The following is a 17921-nucleotide window of genomic DNA, read 5'->3' on the forward strand; positions in this document are numbered from 1 at the left end:
TGATTACTTTCAACCAAAAGGAAACACGCAATCCCCCTGTTCTGGTCTTGAACAGTCTTGCTACCAGATGTTAGTCTATTTTGTGACATATTCTGAATGCCATTGTATTGTTGGTAACAATAACTGGTAGATGTCTTTTTGAGCTTCATTTTCTCTGTGTATTGAACTGTATCTAAGTCTGTTTACTTCTATTTCTCATCACAGACGAGATGGTAGAACTGGAGGCTTATCGAGAGAGGCATTTGAGATCACATAAGTAAACATTTCCAGTATTGTTAGGCATCGGGTACTGCTATTCCCCCTGTTCAGTACAGCTCTGGTCAAAAGGCAGGTTCGTAATACCAGTCAGATTTGTAAGTCCTGATAGTCCATTCAGGGCCATGGTTGTGAGCCATATGTCAACTGCAGAACAATGTGCGTGTCTGAATGAAATCATTCACTCACACACAATGCATGAATATGCACAGTACCCTTATGCAACATAGATCAATTGAATATGAAATAATTTTAATAATGAATATTGCGTTCATTGATTAGTGCACTGGGACTTCTGTAAGCACATGAGCCAAGGGTGTAAGACAATGCATCAAACATTCAAGCTCATGTTCTCGTGATGAGTTTGGCCTCACGGGGAACCACAGATAGTTCCTTCACAACTACATCCCCTCTCTAAACACCAGGAAGGGACATGTCTCAGCATAAGAAAACGGTCCACCAGCTGTGACTATTAGATGAACAAATACACAGATATCATCTTCACCAGAGTAAACACTAACAGCATCTTGTTCCCAGTAACGTCTGCTGATGTTCCGGAGCTCAGCTAGCTCCACTGGCGGTTGCAGTGGAAGACAGGTGGGTGCATAATAAACCCTCAAAAACTTGCCACTTGTAATTTGATTTTCAAAATTGATTTTGAGACATTTTTTTTTTTTTTATCACTGACACAGCTTATGTTGACAATGCATTCCCATTCCTGGGTTCACCTATTCCGCAAGTGAGTCTATCAGAGCGACACAGAGGAGCATGCTTGGCAAGGTGCCCTGTCAGAGGCCTGTTATGCTTCGCAGGGATTAGGCCCCCAATCCCTAGGCAGTATTTGGAGATCCTAGTCCGATACCTTCCCAAACACGCTCTTACCCTCGAGCCTCACGGCTGTAGCGGCAGGATAGAGGAGTCGGCAAAGCCGGAGGTGGGATGCTGAGCCTCCGCCGCTGGAATGACAATGATGCGATAATGATATATGGATAAAAATGTAGCGGTGCTATAAATATCTAAACAATCCGGAGGACGAGGTGCGTGGGTTTGGGGTATAAAAAGCCCCAAGCCTTATGAAGAACTTTTTTTCGGGGGGAAATGATTGCAGTACTGATCTCTGACAACAGCACAGCAGCACAGCTGGTTGCCTCAGTTAGCTCCGTGTTTCCTAAACATTATCTAGACATCAGCGCCATTCAACCATATACTTTGTCAAGAAAATATTAGGAACAGTGCAGCCTGCGGAGCAGACTAAGTGGAATGACGCCACACGTTTTTTCAAGCTGAAATGAACAGGGTGACGCAAAAAGCCATGGGTGCTTTTCTTGGCCAAACACTGGAAGCCTGGACCAGCACCATTGCTAAGACTAATTGTAGTTTTTCTTAAAGCATGAATAGCTACAATACAGTACAGATATGTCGAGAGCAAATTATTCTAGAGGGGAATTCTTATGAAACAGTCACCTTGTTGTCATGAGGTAGCTTCCAGGATATTTGATTGTCTGTGTTAAAAAAAAGACAATTGATTAATGGTACGGAACAGCATGGGCTCTGCAGTAAAAAGAAGACTTTTGATTTAGTTGCTCATTCATAATTGGATTCCAGGCCTCTGTTGATAGAATGAGAGAATAAACTCCAGTCAACTGCACGCAGTTGCCACACTCTGAATTCATTTGCGCAGAGACTAACACGCACCTTTATAAAATCTCTGGAAACTGTGATTTCATCAATATCAATACTGCATAGCCATAATTGCTTTTTGATACCCCAATTCCAACGTGTTTCTGTAGATTACACCGTATTCATTCTGTAGATTACACCATATTCATCTTATATCAATATGCATTAGTAATACTCCCCCCTTCTGAGGCAGAGGGTTTTTGTCTGGACAATGTTTATGCTGAGGCGATACAGAACACTCCCTTAGCTGTCAGGCTTTAACAAAGCACACCCATCACAGACTGGGGGCGAAATGACAGCCACAGTGCCTGGCGCAAAAGCCCAATTCCATTCAGTTTTACCGCACTTGCTCTTTGTACTACACTTGGCTAATCATACCTGTCAATCAAACATTATGCTGTGTGTGTGTGTGTACTGTATGTGTGTGTGTGTGAGTGTGTTTGTTTGTGTGTGTGAGTGTGTTTGTTTGTGTTTGTGCGTGTGTGTGTGTGTGTGTGTGTGTTTCTGTGTGTGTGAGCCTGTATGTGTATATGCTATGCGAGTGTGTTTGTGTGTGTGTGTGTGTGTGTGCGTGTGTGTGTGTGTGTCAGGGCCAGCTACAGGGTGCAATGACTTCTGCACATTCGTAATGACAACTGTTGCAGCTTCCCAGTACGATCGTGCCTGACACTAAATTCATCTAATTTGATGCAATCAAATACTCTCAACCTTTCCTGTTTATCCTGGTTTTGGTTTTATACCTCAAACCCATTCACACAGTGTCACAATCTGAGTCAAGAGTACTGGTCAATTTCCAAAGACATTGCTCTTTTGCCCCATTAACACAATGCTTGGGTGTCTGAAGCTGAATAGACAGGGGTTATGGAGGCGGATTGGGAGGCAGAGACTGAAACTATGAGATTCTAGTAAAAAAAACACAATTATGTAGCCTGACGAGCCAGACCCCCATTAAAATGTAGGGTCTGGGCACTCACTGTTCGCAGTGCTCAGTCCGAGGGGCGGGATAATCGGTTGTCTTTCAAATTCCCTCTGCACGCAATAGGACAGCGCTATGACTCCCATGCGCTTTCCCACCAGCAGAGCTAGTTGGCTAGTTCAAACTTTTGGCAACTTAAAAAAAGCTTAACTCGTGTCACACTGTTCGCCAACAGCAACAACCATCTTCTTTGTTTTCAAGTAGCAGGGAATGTTAAGCCCGCCTAACTACTCTATACACAATTTGATTGGCCTGATAGAAGTTTAATTTTTCGAGCTCACAAGCCAACGGAGAGTTGCTAGACTAGCCCTGGCAGCAATTTGCTGCCACTAGGGTGCGTCTAGATTTCCAGGCTAACAATCATGTGTATACTTTAGAATGTACCGTAATTTCCTGACTGTTCACCAATGTTTATTGATTTAGCAAAGAGAAGGAAGTTATGGTCGAACTGCCTGTGACTGTTTAGCTTGGTTTGGCAATGTCATAATATAAACTACACATAAGTCACACCTTAATTCTACCACTTGAAAAATGAGCGTATGTCCTACAACTAAACCGATGTTATACATAATATCCACAGTTTGCTTTACAATGAGCTAAATTAGTCCACAACACTGGGGTATTGGAAGCAAATTAGGTTGGTAATGTACATAGTTTCAGCATGAGTCAGACATATTTCTTCATAACCGTTGTGTTAGTAAAAAGATTGAATCTACTGTGAATTAAAAACTACATGTAAAGTGGGACTTATACCCGTCTTACATATTGCAATCAATACGATTCTAGCTTGTTTTAAAAGAGGTGTGGTACTGAGAATCTTCTCTGTATGACATTTTGCCAGTCCAACGTATCATGGTATCATGATTGTATCTGAGAAACAAAAATAGATTTTTTGATTTATCGTCACTGAGGATGCAGTGAAGACACAAGAGTGGAATTCTGGATGAACCCTCACAGAGAATGAAACCTGATTGGATGAAATCCATTTTCATGCTGCCTAAATGGGAGTATGCAAACTCTCATCAGTCAATGAAATATTCAATAGGATATACTTCCGTTATTTATTTATTTGGTTTTGACAAACACACAAACACTCTGTTTAAGTACACATTTTATGTTTTGTGCAAATTGTTACCCAAACTTATTAAACTCATTAGAATGTTTGTAATTAATGATACTTTATCAAGCCAAACAAAATGACATTTTCTTTAAAATGCTAATGAATGGAGGAATGGAATGGATTAGCGGAAGTGGCTATTTCATGTATGTTCAGAATTTGGTACTGGCATTGATATTTTGAAGTATTTATTTAAACTAAAAGCATATTGTCTCCAAAATGTATCTGCTACTGTTTCTATTGTTTGTTGAGGCCTAAGAAGGTGCAACAATGTTGTCTTCATATGGTAAAATAACTTAAACAGGGGCACTTACCTACCCATTGTTTATGTATGTAAAAAAGCATTTGTGTTCAGAGTACTACCAGCTAATCACCAAGATTGCCCCAAAAATAAAAGGGAGTGCTTTAAAATGCCAGAGCCACTTGACAAGATGTACCTTTTATTGCTTTTTCTTTTTTACAAACCCAGGAGGTGACCCAGAGATGGCTAACACACAACGCTCATTACCTGTGAAGAGAGCTGTGCAGACAGCCTGTCATCTGTTTCAATCAGTGCTGACCTGCACACTCCCAAATTGCCATTTGCTTCACACTTTGCAGAAAAGGAAAGGGCAAACAAGCAGACTGAAGTAAAAGCTGAATCAAGGGAAATTGCATCTTTAGTCAACCCCCCCTCCTCCAGATCTTCTTCTGCCTTTGACAGTTTTAAGTTATTCCTTTGACCTGGCAGATCATCTTCTTGTGTGTATAACTGAAATAAAGGGACATAAGTAGGGCGGCACACCATAACCGGCACCAAGCTTCAGACTAATGTGGTGTTGTGTTCACTGCAGGGCCAGTGGAGCCTTTTCATCAAGGAAGAATGTCATTGATTAGCTGGAAATCATACCAACCATATTGCCAAGGGAACAATGACCTCAGATGAATAATGAAAGAAGAAAGAGTGCTTTTATTACATCTCCAAAATATACATTCTTCCCTTTAAGAATAGTTCAACAAAGGGAAATCTAACTGTCTGAAGTTACATCTAAAATCCTTCTCTGTGTTTTTACCTGTGCCAGATAATTGGCATAAATAAGGACAAATTTAGTGTTATTTGTTGGTTAGTATGAGGACCGCTAACATTATGGCCATTTTCACCTAAATGGCTGTTGCTGAGTGTGTTTGTAGCGTAACATTTGCAGGTTGCGGCTCCGTGCTGCCAGTAAAAGGTTGGGAAATGATTTCAGCACAGGCAACCTTCACAACACATCACACCCCTAATTGGGCATAAAAATATCACAGCACCAACACGGCTGGCCAGTCCCCACCACGCTTTACTTCCTGTGTGCAGAGGCACAACCCCAGTGGAAGCAAGCTGGAACCTGTGAAATCCTTTTGTTTTAGAAAGCCTGCCTCCCTTCATGTCCACGTTTGGCTTCTTCCTTGTGTTGGTGTCTTTGTTAGTTCAGTAGCAGTAATACTGTACATTGCCTCTCCATCTAGCACACATGGCTGTATTTACAGAGGGATGATAAACAAAGGAGGTTTGAGTATGCTTTGTGACACTCTAGGTAAAAAAAAGAAAAATGTTTACTGTACACAAAGTCAGAGGTTATAATTAACTAGTGAAATTAATGAAACAACATTCACTGTTGGTTGTGTAATGTAGATATACATTAGGATAGCCACTTCAGTGCTCGAGGCCACAGGAGAGCAGTCTATGCTTTTAGGCAGCACACCGATCTGCTTTTAGGTAGCGCACTGATCTGCACCAATCTGCTTCGTTGTGTTTGCCATACTCATCGTCTATCCTTTGTTTGAACACAGAGTGCCTCGGCTTGTTCACTCTTCTAACCATTAGCAGAAACCAGCCCACACACATACACACTCATGCATTTTTCTCTGAGTAATCACCGTCCTTGCCACGACTTAAATCTTCCCCTTCGTTTCACAGACAGAGCTATCTGTCATACTTCCTGGTGAGGAACCAGTAGAAAGAGATGTTGAAAGAACAATTGACTGTCCAATGCTAATGCTATAGCAGACTATTTATTTCAGTGACAGCCACAAGGCACTCCCAGAATTGGACTGACCTGTGGTGACAGAGTGCATTTATTGCACGTCGGGCACCTACATATTGAGGAGCCTTAACTATAGGTGAATGTCTTACGAAGTCTTGTTTTAGCCACACGTTTGATAATGTGACCTTTTTATCGTAACAGTGCACTTCTAAATGGTGTATAATGCAATGACTAATAAAGATTAACACCATTCTGAAACTTTGTAATTACATTAATTTAATAAGGGTAAGAGTTGATATTTAGGACTAATTAGATTTCTGTTGCACACTAATAGTTTGTATGTTACACTCTACTTAGAGTTATAATTGCATTGTGACAAGGTACCTGTATATCCATACATATTCAGACATATTTCCTCCAGATACTATTTGCCCCAAAATTGCTATTTTCTGTGTAAGAGTTCGTTATAGTTTATCACACTGGATGATACAGAGAGCCTTAAAACGCATGCTGGATTTAAGTCTAATTGTGTTCCATTAAGGATGGCTTTGCTGTCTTGAGCTTTGACACATGGCAGAGTTATATTAAGAGACAACATAACAGATGGCGTAATGAGAGGAGGCCAAGAGTCGCAGGAATCATTACCATCACTCAAACTTCACGAGCCCCTCTCCCTGTCTCTCTTCCCCAGCAGTCACAGAGGGCTCCGGCTCTGTCTGAGCTTGAGCCCCGGGGCTGTCCTTGCATCACCACCATCACAAACTCAAGACGGGCACAGACACACAGAGACGGGCAGGGCGTTTAAAATAAGCGTTCCCACGCCCTGACAGCAGCTGACACTGGCAGTGCAGATGTGGGCCGGATGCGGGCCACGTGTTGACCGTGTCTGGCCCAGATCGGTGTCCAATCAGGCGCTCACTGAGATCTGGGGTGTCTGTTGCGTCACTGAGTTTAAAGAGAGATGACCTGCAGTAATGAATATGATGCATAGTAATCCATGACATGGCATGACATGGTTATCAATTATGACTGAGGTTTATTTGTGATATGTAGCTTCTACACTGTCAAATGTAACCTCAGATTACAGGTTAGCTGGTTCAACCATCATACCATTATTTCAGTGTGAAAGAAAACACCATATATAAAGCAATTTCTGAGAAAAGAGGAAGGATGCATATTTAAAAAGATACTGGTGAGAAAAAAGTTGATTACCATAAACAAATTAGGAGTCATTTCCATAAGAGTGTGATATCTTATCTTAAAATTGCACGCACTGTTAAGCTTTCATATTTTTGATTAATTGCCTCTCAGTGGAGTTTTTAAAGGAATGTTTGCATCACTGGCATTTCTCAGACTTCTTCAAAAGGCTTCCCAAAGTGTTTACACCCCATCTGTAGAATTTACTGTGAGTTTGAGTAAGGTAAATGTTTTCGTAAAGAATGTGGATTTAAAAGTTTAGCTCATATTTTGATATTGAATCAGAGCAAAGGTGCTTTGCACTTCATGCTGTATAGGCTACTACTGTATGTTAAGGGCATACATTTGGAAAGCAATCATTATTGTGTTAATAATCATACTTCTGATAGACCCACTGAAATTATACTGACATCACCAAGAGATTTCATTAGTGAGGTAGATAATAGCCTGTTTGCCAGTTCTGTCTGGTCAGACATGTTAGTCTGTATGACAGTATAGAGATAGTGAAAAAAATGGGTGTTTTGTGGGGAAGATGTCCTCCCATTGTGCTATGGGAAAAACAACACACATACACACACAATGTTGTGTTAGGAAAATAATAAGACTCAAACAGTTTGACAAAAAACATTTCTTGAAACATGAATAAGAATGGAAAAAGATTCTTTCCCCAACTGAAAGAAAAAAAAATAAAGAAGAATAAATCACCTATTGTTCGGTTCAGATCAAAGGCCGTCACGCGTTTGGTACATCAGTAGTCTTTTTCCCTTGTGAATGCTAACATCAATGGGAATGTTCGCTCGCCAAGATGATAGGATTTGCCTCCATTGCCTCGCCTAACACAAGGCTGTGTCTGACGAGAAGCCATTCTGGAAAGAGCCAATCACTTCAGATATGTTAATTCTCCTCATTACGTCCATAGGCATGTTTGTTTGACAGTATTGTCTTGCTTCCATTTGAAGTTAGAGGACCCTCAGAAGAAAAAAAAAGGAAAAACCGCCAACAGTGTGTTTGGGAAAAGTAATAGTGTGGAGTTGGGAGTTTGTCAGGGGAGCTCATATAACACTGTGCTTACCTGCAGAATGAGCGGAGGCAGAGCGGAATGGGAGAATTCCATTGGGTAAAACAGTGTGTCAGTTTGTGTGGTTTGTTTCCGTGTCTGACACCTAATTAAGGGATTTAAGTTGGTTTGTTTTTTACGGGCCGCTGCTCGCTGGGGGAATTCAAAATCTCTCCGAGTTGACTCTGTAAGTTCTCTTAAGTGAGGTGTATATTACCAGCCTGGCATAGAGCTTGATTTTATCAACACATCTGCGTAAATAGGTTTTCTGAGTTTGCTTCTTCTCAGTAAACTAGTAATAATGTTCACAACAACAGACTGTATCTTAAACATCAAATTAATAGATTACTGAAAGCCTCAGTATTCCATGACGTTGATGTAATAGCTAAACTACTTCAGTTCTTATTTCACTTTTACTTTTGTTTTAGCATAGTGTTTGCATGACGTTATGTTTTGATCCCTGTTGAAAATAGAGACAAGCTTTTTTCCAGCTGCAGCCAACAGAAAGCCAGTGGGAGAGATAGGCTGCGGTCTTTCTCCCCTGACTTCCTTTCTTCGTCAACGGGACAAAACCCCTTTTCATGTTGCGCCCATAACACCCTCTTCTCCCACTGAAAGTCTTTGAGGATAAATATTTATTTCAAAATGTTTGGCATGAACACAGAACCACCAGTGTGATAAACATTCTGCACTTCTCTGCCAAGATGTGTGTCTTTGTGCTTAGAATTTACTTTCCCCAACAAGCTTGGAAAATACTTTTCCAGGTCCTGTTCTGTTAAGAGTGGGACAGAAATCTACCAGTTACTCCCAGATTTGGCCAGTCCAAGCTGATCATGCTTGTGTAAGGTTAGCCAAATGAATTAGGAGAACCACACATCTCAACAATAGCAACAATATTAGCGTTTAAGCTATCCCTGACTGTTCCTGGGACAACAAACTAGCCGTTTAGGATGAAATGATTATTGAGAGAACAATGCTCCCTGGTTTTGGCAGCAGGTCGTTTGTTGTTCTATTCAGTGTTGAGATATTAATTGACTTTGTACCCTCTTATTGTTGCAGCCGCGGAAGACAAATGGCATTGAGTGGCTAATGTCCCCCGAGACTCTCGTGCCTGCATGGCTCAACAGTGTGAGGTCAGCGAGTCAGTCAGGGCATTTGCTGATCTGGGCTAAGCAGTCCAGCTGAAAAGCTGTTTGTAAAAAATGCACTACTTAGCTTTCAGCTGCCCAGAGCCCTGGGCACCAGGCCAAATAGCAGCACACTCTCAGAGGGTTTATCTGGCTCGGATCTGGTCCCGATGCGGCCCATGTATGGGTGAGGTCTTCCTGTCTCTCCTCCTGAGCTGTTCATAGATGCACTTTTTTTCCTGTGTGAAAAAATCTTAACTGCTTTCAGATTGGTTAGATCAGACTAGGAAAAATAACTTCTTATTTGCAATTGAAATGTATTATTCTCTTTCATGTTTAGCTTAACTTTCATAGATTGCGGGTGTGATTTTTTCTCTCTCTGTCTCCCACACACATACACACACACACACCCCAGAAGGCCCCAGATGCAGGGGAGAGCATCCCTTTGTGTTGGCCCTCACCCCACTCCTTGCCAAGTGCTCGTGTCGTTGTGTTGTGACAGCAAGACGTGTGTCCTGAGCTCTATAATTGCACTGTGGGCTGCCACTAGGTGTAAAGTAATGGAGTCTCACAATCTCTGTGGCAGCAGTCAGCCTAGGAGAGGCTGTCAGAATTCATATAAAGGCGAGGCATGTATCCCACTTACGCGCAGGGAACCTCTGCATTCTAATAGTGCCGCTGTAAGCGTTTCCGTAATTCAAGGTGGCGTCATTAGTGCCTTATTTATTCATCCCTAGGCTGAGGAGCTGATAATACTGCTCCGATCAGCTGTGGCAGTCTCTCTCTACCCCTCCCTCTCACACACACACAAGCACGCACACACACACACACACACACACACAAGCCTGCACACAGACATGACACACACACACACAGATGCACACAAAGATCCCTGTAGGGCTGAGGCGGAGCCGAAATTGCAGCAGAGTGGGCAAACGTGGCAATCACGCCACAGTTAATGAAGTAAGCCGCAAAGGAAAACAACAAGGCACATCACCACAGTTTGCCAGGCCAAGACTTGTTATGTGAGCCTGTTGACTTATTGTGCTGTCGTGGCGTCGTTGTCATATCTCAGGCTGGTGTAGCCACCGATTGAAGAGTGGCAGATCGTGATAGTGTGAAAGAGAGAGGGCCGCCTTCGACCCACAGTCAAGAAACAACAACAACGACAAAAAAAAAAAACACAAAGTAATAATGGCCAGGTTTAAAGGTTAAATAACAATTGGCATCATTATGTGCTCAGTTGAAGACCAAACACGTGTTCTTTGGCTGCTCCTGACCCTTGGCTATTATCTGTGGATGCAGATAAAGTGGAAAGCTAGTTGAACCTGCAGCCAGGGTCTCTCTCTGCCCCACAGCTAACCGCAGTGTTTTCAGCTGATTGGCTCGGGCCTCTGCCTGTCTCTTGGTCCACTGGGATTGCTTATTTCTGAATTTATGCTCTGCCCGCAGGGTTTTTTCTCCCTGGGAGTCTTTGGGTGGGGATCTGTGGCTGTTTGTTGTTATTTTTTTGTATAATATTTACGTCGTATTTAAGTGTGGCTAAAGTAACCTGCTGTTTGTGCTGGACCTGAATTAATGACTCACCAAAGCATAACACGATTGCCAATATCAAGTTGTTTATTCAAATTTGAGGAGATAGTTTTGTATTCACCAGCTCCAAAACCAATGATAGCAACATTATCAAAAAAAGTAATGGATTTTCATGAATCTCTTTCTTTGTTTTCTGGGACTTCATACCCAGGTTATGAACATGAAGAGGCATGGTAGGCTAACTTTGGCAGATAATTTTGTCTGGCCTCACTTACAGTACTATCATATTGCTGTTGGCTTTACCACAGTTTAAAGGTTCTGTCTGCAATTCTAATTCAGTTCACCTTTAGTCAAATTCAGCTAACAACTCCTGATGGTCAACTAAGTGTCTGTTTGCGCTCGTATATCATAGGTGTTTGTTCACTGCGCTGGCTCTTTAAATGGCAAACAAATAAATGCATGCACTCCAAGAACTTTTGTTTTCTTTTTACCCTTGTTTTCTTTTTAACCCTTTTTTGATTTTAGAAGATTGCAATTGGTATTCACACCCACTGTACAAGAAGAGAGAGAGAGTGAAGTGTTTTGTATATTAATTCATAAACAAATAAATAGAGCCATGCACATTTCCAGCCAATCAGCGCACTGCTTCAGGAGCGTGGTCAGGGGAGGTGTAAATCCTCTCATCAGAATTGCGAACGCTGCCTTCAACACTTATGCTAGTCAATGTCAGAGTCGGGGAGAGTGGTCTAAATTGCTCTAATAACTACTGTAGGATTAACAGTTATTGCACACATCGTGATATATTCATGTCCAGCAGAACTGAACGTGACATGAACCAGATAGCAACTGATTCAGGATCAGATTTGTTTCTGGTTTGGACTGGACCTTTTCCGGGCTGAGCTGTTGTGTACACATAGGGCTCCATTACTCCTTTTCAACCTGATCAAAGCAAGTTGTACAGTTAAACTGCCTTTATCAGCTTCAGCAAGGGGTTGGGTTTCTTATCCTGTCAACTCTCGATAGATGCGATAAGCCTCAATGGCAGATAATTTTCTTCCGCTTTTCCTAATAGCTGTTGACTGCACTGTGGAGAAACGAAAAGCTTGTCAAAATAACACGCACTCTTTGAGGCAGCTTATTTTACAGGGTCATCACACAGTTTTTGTCACTGTGAAAATAGTGCCAGTAGCCACCCACAGTTTGTAAAAACTACTACACCTGGAGGCTCACAGGCAAAGGCCACCTGCAAGATTTCAAAACACTACTGCACCTTTCGACACAAAGGCCCATTCTCAGACTCGGCAGCACTCCGATCATGTAGGGGTGAAGTAATAACAGAAACAAACTAACAGTAGAGTCAACCTGAAGTCTACAGCAATGGCAGCATGGATTGTGATAAAGTAGTGGATAAAGAAAGAGTTGCCACTTTTTGAAAGTTATAGTTAGAATATAATGAAGATATAAGTAAGGATTGGTTTTTCAGTGTTCTAACAAGACGTCATGAGCACATCAGCTGACCTGACTTCAGTTTCACGCACACACAAGGTGTAAATTGGGAAAAGTGTGGGGTGTTTTGCGCTACAGTTGCAAAAACTGGCTTGATGGATGTGTGGCAGTTGGTTGCGAAATGATTTCTTCAGTTTGAGTTAAAGTCTTAACCTAAATATATCATGTGCCCACACAATACAGTCTTATGTTTTTCCTGAAAGTAAGCCATTTCAATCAATGCTATATTGTTTTTTTTTTCTTTCTTTTTTTCTTGCAGTTTAAAAGGTATTATATAATCATAAAATATGACCGGTATCCTTTTCTTTTCAGAGAGAGAGGCACTAAAACAATTTCTGTCCAAACTTCCAGTAATATAATTCTTGCATCCCTTCTTTTCTTTAAGATGTTTTAGGTGTTTTTCAAGTAGTTTATTCAATAGGCAATGGCTGCTGTTGAAGAGACATCTTTTTATTGTTAAGGTGAAATCTTCTAGAGCTATAAAGAGTGCTTTGTCAGCATTGCATGACTGGATCCCTCAATTTTGCCATTTTTGCTAAACCTTATCCACCCCTCTCTTCTCCCCTTTCTCTCTCTATCTTTCTATCTGTCTCTCTGCTATGTTCTCCTCTCGCAGTTCCTCCCAAGATATATGACATCTCATCTGATATCACGGTAAATGAAGGCAGCAATATTTCGCTCCTCTGCACTGCCTCTGGCAAGCCAGAGCCGACGATCTCCTGGAGACACATCACGCCATTAGGTGAGTTTAAATAAACACTCATTTATCTCTCCCCCCATCATGCAGGAAGAGATTAAAAGAATAAACCGGGTTGTTGGGTGTGAGGTTGTGTGCTAGAGTGAGTTGCCCTGCCTCAAGCTCCCTGCAGCATCACTCTCATCAGCACCAAATAGCAGCTAAAGACCAAACTCTTCTGCAAATGCTCCTGGACTCTTTGATTCAAATGATTGTCTTCCCTAGCTGGCACTTAAATATTGGGGACAAAAAAAAACAACATGCCAAATGTAAATTCAATGTAAATATGTTGGAAGGTGGTTTGTTTAGTGTGTTTACTGAATGCACAGTATGGAGGGAGATTCCTACCTTAGCTGCTGAAGTTAGAATTTTATTACAAGAAGCTGCATCCTGTTGATGGAAGTTATTGGACAAGTTTCAGGATGACGTCTTTGACACAACATTGACTTCACTCTGCTGCTGAATAGTGATGTTGTTATTAGTTTTCAATGTGTGTGACCTCCAGCTGACTCAGATCACAGTGTAAAGTAATGCAGGACCCTGAGTCCACGAGGTAAAGATAAAACATGACTCAGACAGACAAAGAGAAAGACAGAGAGATACAGGGAGAGAGAGACTGATATTGAGAGAGAGAGAGAGACAGAGAAAGAAAGAAAGAGAGTGATAGAGTGAGAGAGAGCAAGGAAGAGAGGAAGAGAGTGAGAGACAGTGAGAGAGAGTGTAAAACAAATCAGAAACCACAGGCACACCATGTCATTTTCAACAACCTGGGATTAACGGTGAATTCCCCGGTGCAACCCGGCGTGTGTTATTTAGCTCGCTGACTGTGGTGTCACATCCCCTGCTGGGCTTGAACCCTTGACCTCAAGAATGGCGGACGGGCATGCTGCCAACCAGGTTAAAAGGCACAGATGCTAGTAGTATCATCACTCGTATGCCTTTTGACGATTCAGAGGGCGTTGAAGGGGAGAAGGGTTGCTCCGCACACAGTCATCCCCCCCCCCTCCCTCCCTCCCTCCCTCCCTCCCCACCTGCCTGCTTTTCTTGTTTTGTATTTGCTTGGTGTGGCTAACACAGTTATCACTGCGCCGGCTTTCTCAATAATCTAATGATGATGTTAGATTCTCCCTGCTTGTCCTCATATGTAAGGGAACCATGGCACCGCTGATAACCTGATAAAGCTGATTGTGGCAAAAAGGATAGTTTCACTTCCCCTCTGTTATCACAGAAGAGAGATCTCAGCCCTGGCACTGGGCCTCACGTGGGACAGAGGAAGAGGAGACAGAGAGTCACATTGATTGATATCGCAGCCGAGCGAGGCGGCAGTGAACGTCGCTGTCCCTCTGCACCTGCAATTCACCACCAGCACAGCTAATAAACTCAGACCCTTAGCCCACCTGATTTTAGAAGAGGAAACACAAGCAACCAAAACACATTAAATCCACAATGTGGATTAACTCAGCGGCGCTTTGCTTACACAAATTGCCACTGTGTCAAAAAACAATCACACGAGTTGAAATGGAAAGCCTTGGTCCCAAAGGCGGAATTCTCCTCTGCTCCCTTTCAGAATGTTTCAGAATGTTTCCTTATAGGCCAATGTGCTTGTTGTTCAGCTTGTTTCCTGTGTCCCATATGCAGCATCGTTCAAATGAAAGGACTTTTCATTTGAAGCCTCCAGCTCTGCTGCTGATTAATTATTTCTCACAATCTTTTTGCAAACTTTACATAATAAACAGTCAGTGCAGGTTGCGTTTCATCTGGTTGTTGGTTATTACTCTCTTAAAGTGATTTTTTGTTGTTGTTTGTGGTGTTGTGACAGTTTGAGGCTATTCATTAATGTTTCATCTTAGTAATCTGTAAGTCCAATTGCTTTTCCACCATAACAAAAAGGCATGAAAATATAATGATTATGAGTGCTTTCCCTCACAAATCTTCCTAATGCTGTTAAGGGTCACATAATTCTGATGTGGGCCACTAGTTACGTCAGAGGGAATAGAGGAGAACTGGGAGAGCCCTTTCAAATTGCATGCATAGTTTGAGCAGACACAAAACATGCTTTGATACGCTGTTCTTTTGTGGCCCAAAGCCCAGGGATTCAACTTTGACCCTTTGAAATTGCTGACTGAAATGCCTTTCATTGTTTTGTACATACAGATGTGGCCAAATTCTCTCTGCTTTCAATGGCACGGCTTTGTTAAGGACAGTATGGGACAGACATATATAAATATATTAGATCCAGACATTGACATATGTCAACATGTAAGCATGTATAATCGAGACATAAACTTGGAACATGACTACATTTCTTCATCTCTGGCTCTCTTTTAACAACCTGCTAAAATGTCAGTATAAATTATAATTGATATTTTCACAAAGTCATTACTGAGTATCAGAATCACAAACTGAATTCACTGCTGTTGTGTGGAGTCATTGGAATCTGTAAATTTGAGCTGGTAAGCAGTGGTCAGTGCTCCTGGTTTAATTCTTTTGTGTGATGATGGTGAATTTTGAAGCTCATTAAGTGTGTCTTAGAGAGCTTGGCAATTTCCTCCTCCGTTCTAATCTTTCTGATAAGCGCGGGCTGAGTCGCGGAAGAATAGAAGAGGATAGAAGTGATGGAGCACAAGGAGTTGAGCTAAGCCAGAGCAGAAGAAGACTCGGCCATTTGGAACCAGCTCATAGGACTTGGCAGGAAGCACGACGACTACAGATCTGTGCTAAATCCAAAGGCACTTGTGGCGGAAGATTCTCTCTCTTGAGGACTACGCCAAGTTGAAAGAGCTGGGAATGTGTGTTGTCATTTTCCAAGGTTAATTCTGCTCTTGCTTCCCAGAGTGGGCTTTTCCAGCATACCTTTTGCATCTTCGACTGAGACACAGCGGGTCCTACCTGTTTGAATTAATTAGCATAGTGGTGAGCTGGCTACCACATTCATTAACGACGGAGAGCAACATTTTAGCAGCAGTTATGTATCACATCCATGAAATACATACCTCTAATAGAGTTTGATGATGTTGCAGAGAGCTATTTGTTATTTATAATTTATAAAGTAACTACCAAACAGGCCTTTTTATGCGTCTGCTTGTGCACAACAAGCAAATAGACCCTTTGTATTTACACTATTTGGAGAGCATCATCACTGTTTTATCACTTACTTCTTTTCACCTGTTTTCTGTGAAAGCCCCCCCCCACCTTCTCTTCCCCACCAATTTCCCAGCAACCCCTTCTAAAGGTTGCTGGGAAATTGGTGTTGCTATCGACGACCAGCCAAGATCAGCTACTCTGTTCTCGTGTGAAAACTTCACAATAGTGGACTCTCTTGGATATCTTATTTTTTTCTCATAGATGTAGCTGTCCCTGTATCCAATATTTTATTTCCTTTAAAATCCAAAAAATATCCCCTTTATTTGTCAAGAGATTTGAATTGAGTTAAGGAATATCAGAGCCTGCCAATATGCTGTGGGTGTTTCAGATTGTGATCTTAGGAAGGGGATGTAGGTGGATAACTCTCTGGAGTCTAATAATTAAAATTGATTTAACTAGTCATAAATGGGGGGAATTGCAGACTGGGAGAATAGGGAGAATTTAGTGAGTGTTAAAGGAGCCTAGCTGCTTAAAGCTAAACTCAAAAAAAATAAAATTTGAATTAATTCTGATATGGCAAATTAACTAAAACTAGTGCAGTGCCCGTTCAAACATGCTATTTCTGTAGCCCAATTACATGCCTGCAGGTAGGCCTGCTTTAAAAATAGGATGATAGGGAAAAACATAATTCCAGGTAAGCATTCAATAATGAATAGGCCTACAGATAATATAATAATATAATAAATGTGAAGTGAGCATTTAAGCATGGCTGCATGTGACATTTTTTACAAATCAAAATGACATAATCCTAACAGCTGTTTAGGCTATATGCTTAGCCTATTGAATAACATGATGATAGAGAAAACAAACCATTTTGTGGAATAATGCATCATATGGAATTTGCAACGGTGTGACTCAAAAACAGTCTCTGGTGGCCTATAAGTGACATCACACTCTGTCTGCCACTCGTTGCTTGTCGCCGGTTGCGCCAATGCGTGGTTCTTTTACCGATATAAGCTATTTAACGATATATTTTGCATTTCTTATTCAAACAACGTCAAATTCGGCAGTGGACTTACTCATGCCTGTAGCAAGACACCTGCCAAGTTTGTAATCAGTCTGACAAACGGTCAGCAAGATATGCGTGCCACAGACACACACACACACACACAGACGCTTCTTGCTTTATAGATAGATAGATGGTTGCACTTCTATCGTTCACTTTTTTATTGTATATCAGGAAACCTGATGTAACCTGGTTATGGCCCTGTCCAAATCTGTATATCAAATCTTATCATCTGCGGTCCATGAAGGGTCTGCAATAGGTGGCTGTTCTGTATGATGTCATTTCCTCTTCCTCATGCTGGTCTATAGCATTTCCCATCTTTTCATACTGTTGATGTGACTGTTCCCTCACTCTGAGGGATTTGGTGAGCTCACCTCAGCTGCCTCAGCTATAGCAGTCTAAAGCCCATCTGCAGGAGTCCATGTGCTGTGTGCCTGTGGAGGAGATTGCATATGACATGAGGGGACCCTGCTGTTATGGCAACATGCATAGAGCCTTCACCTGCACACCACAGAAAATCTAACTCATTCTGGCCCTTTTTGTATGCTTGCAGTCTTCCACAACTTGCACTCTGTTGAGTCGGT

General features: G+C 41.8%; 1 protein-coding gene across 1 annotated transcript in view; it reads left to right on the forward strand.

Annotated features, from left to right (window-relative positions):
- Window positions 1–17921, forward strand: part of negr1 (neuronal growth regulator 1) — a 113689-nt gene that overhangs the window by 39881 nt on the left and 55887 nt on the right. Inside the window, exon 3 of the mRNA XM_076276563.1 lies at window positions 13068–13193. Within this exon, the coding sequence (XP_076132678.1) occupies window positions 13068–13193 (126 nt within the window). The remainder of the gene's footprint in view (window positions 1–13067; window positions 13194–17921) is intronic.

The sequence above is a fragment of the Alosa pseudoharengus genome, unplaced genomic scaffold (genome assembly GCF_046254945.1).
Source record: "Alosa pseudoharengus isolate Yale_2024_CS ecotype anadromous, Long Island Sound unplaced genomic scaffold, YU_APseudo_1.1 YU_APseudo_1.1_scf_11, whole genome shotgun sequence".
NCBI classification, from domain to species: Eukaryota; Metazoa; Chordata; class Actinopteri; order Clupeiformes; family Clupeidae; genus Alosa; species Alosa pseudoharengus.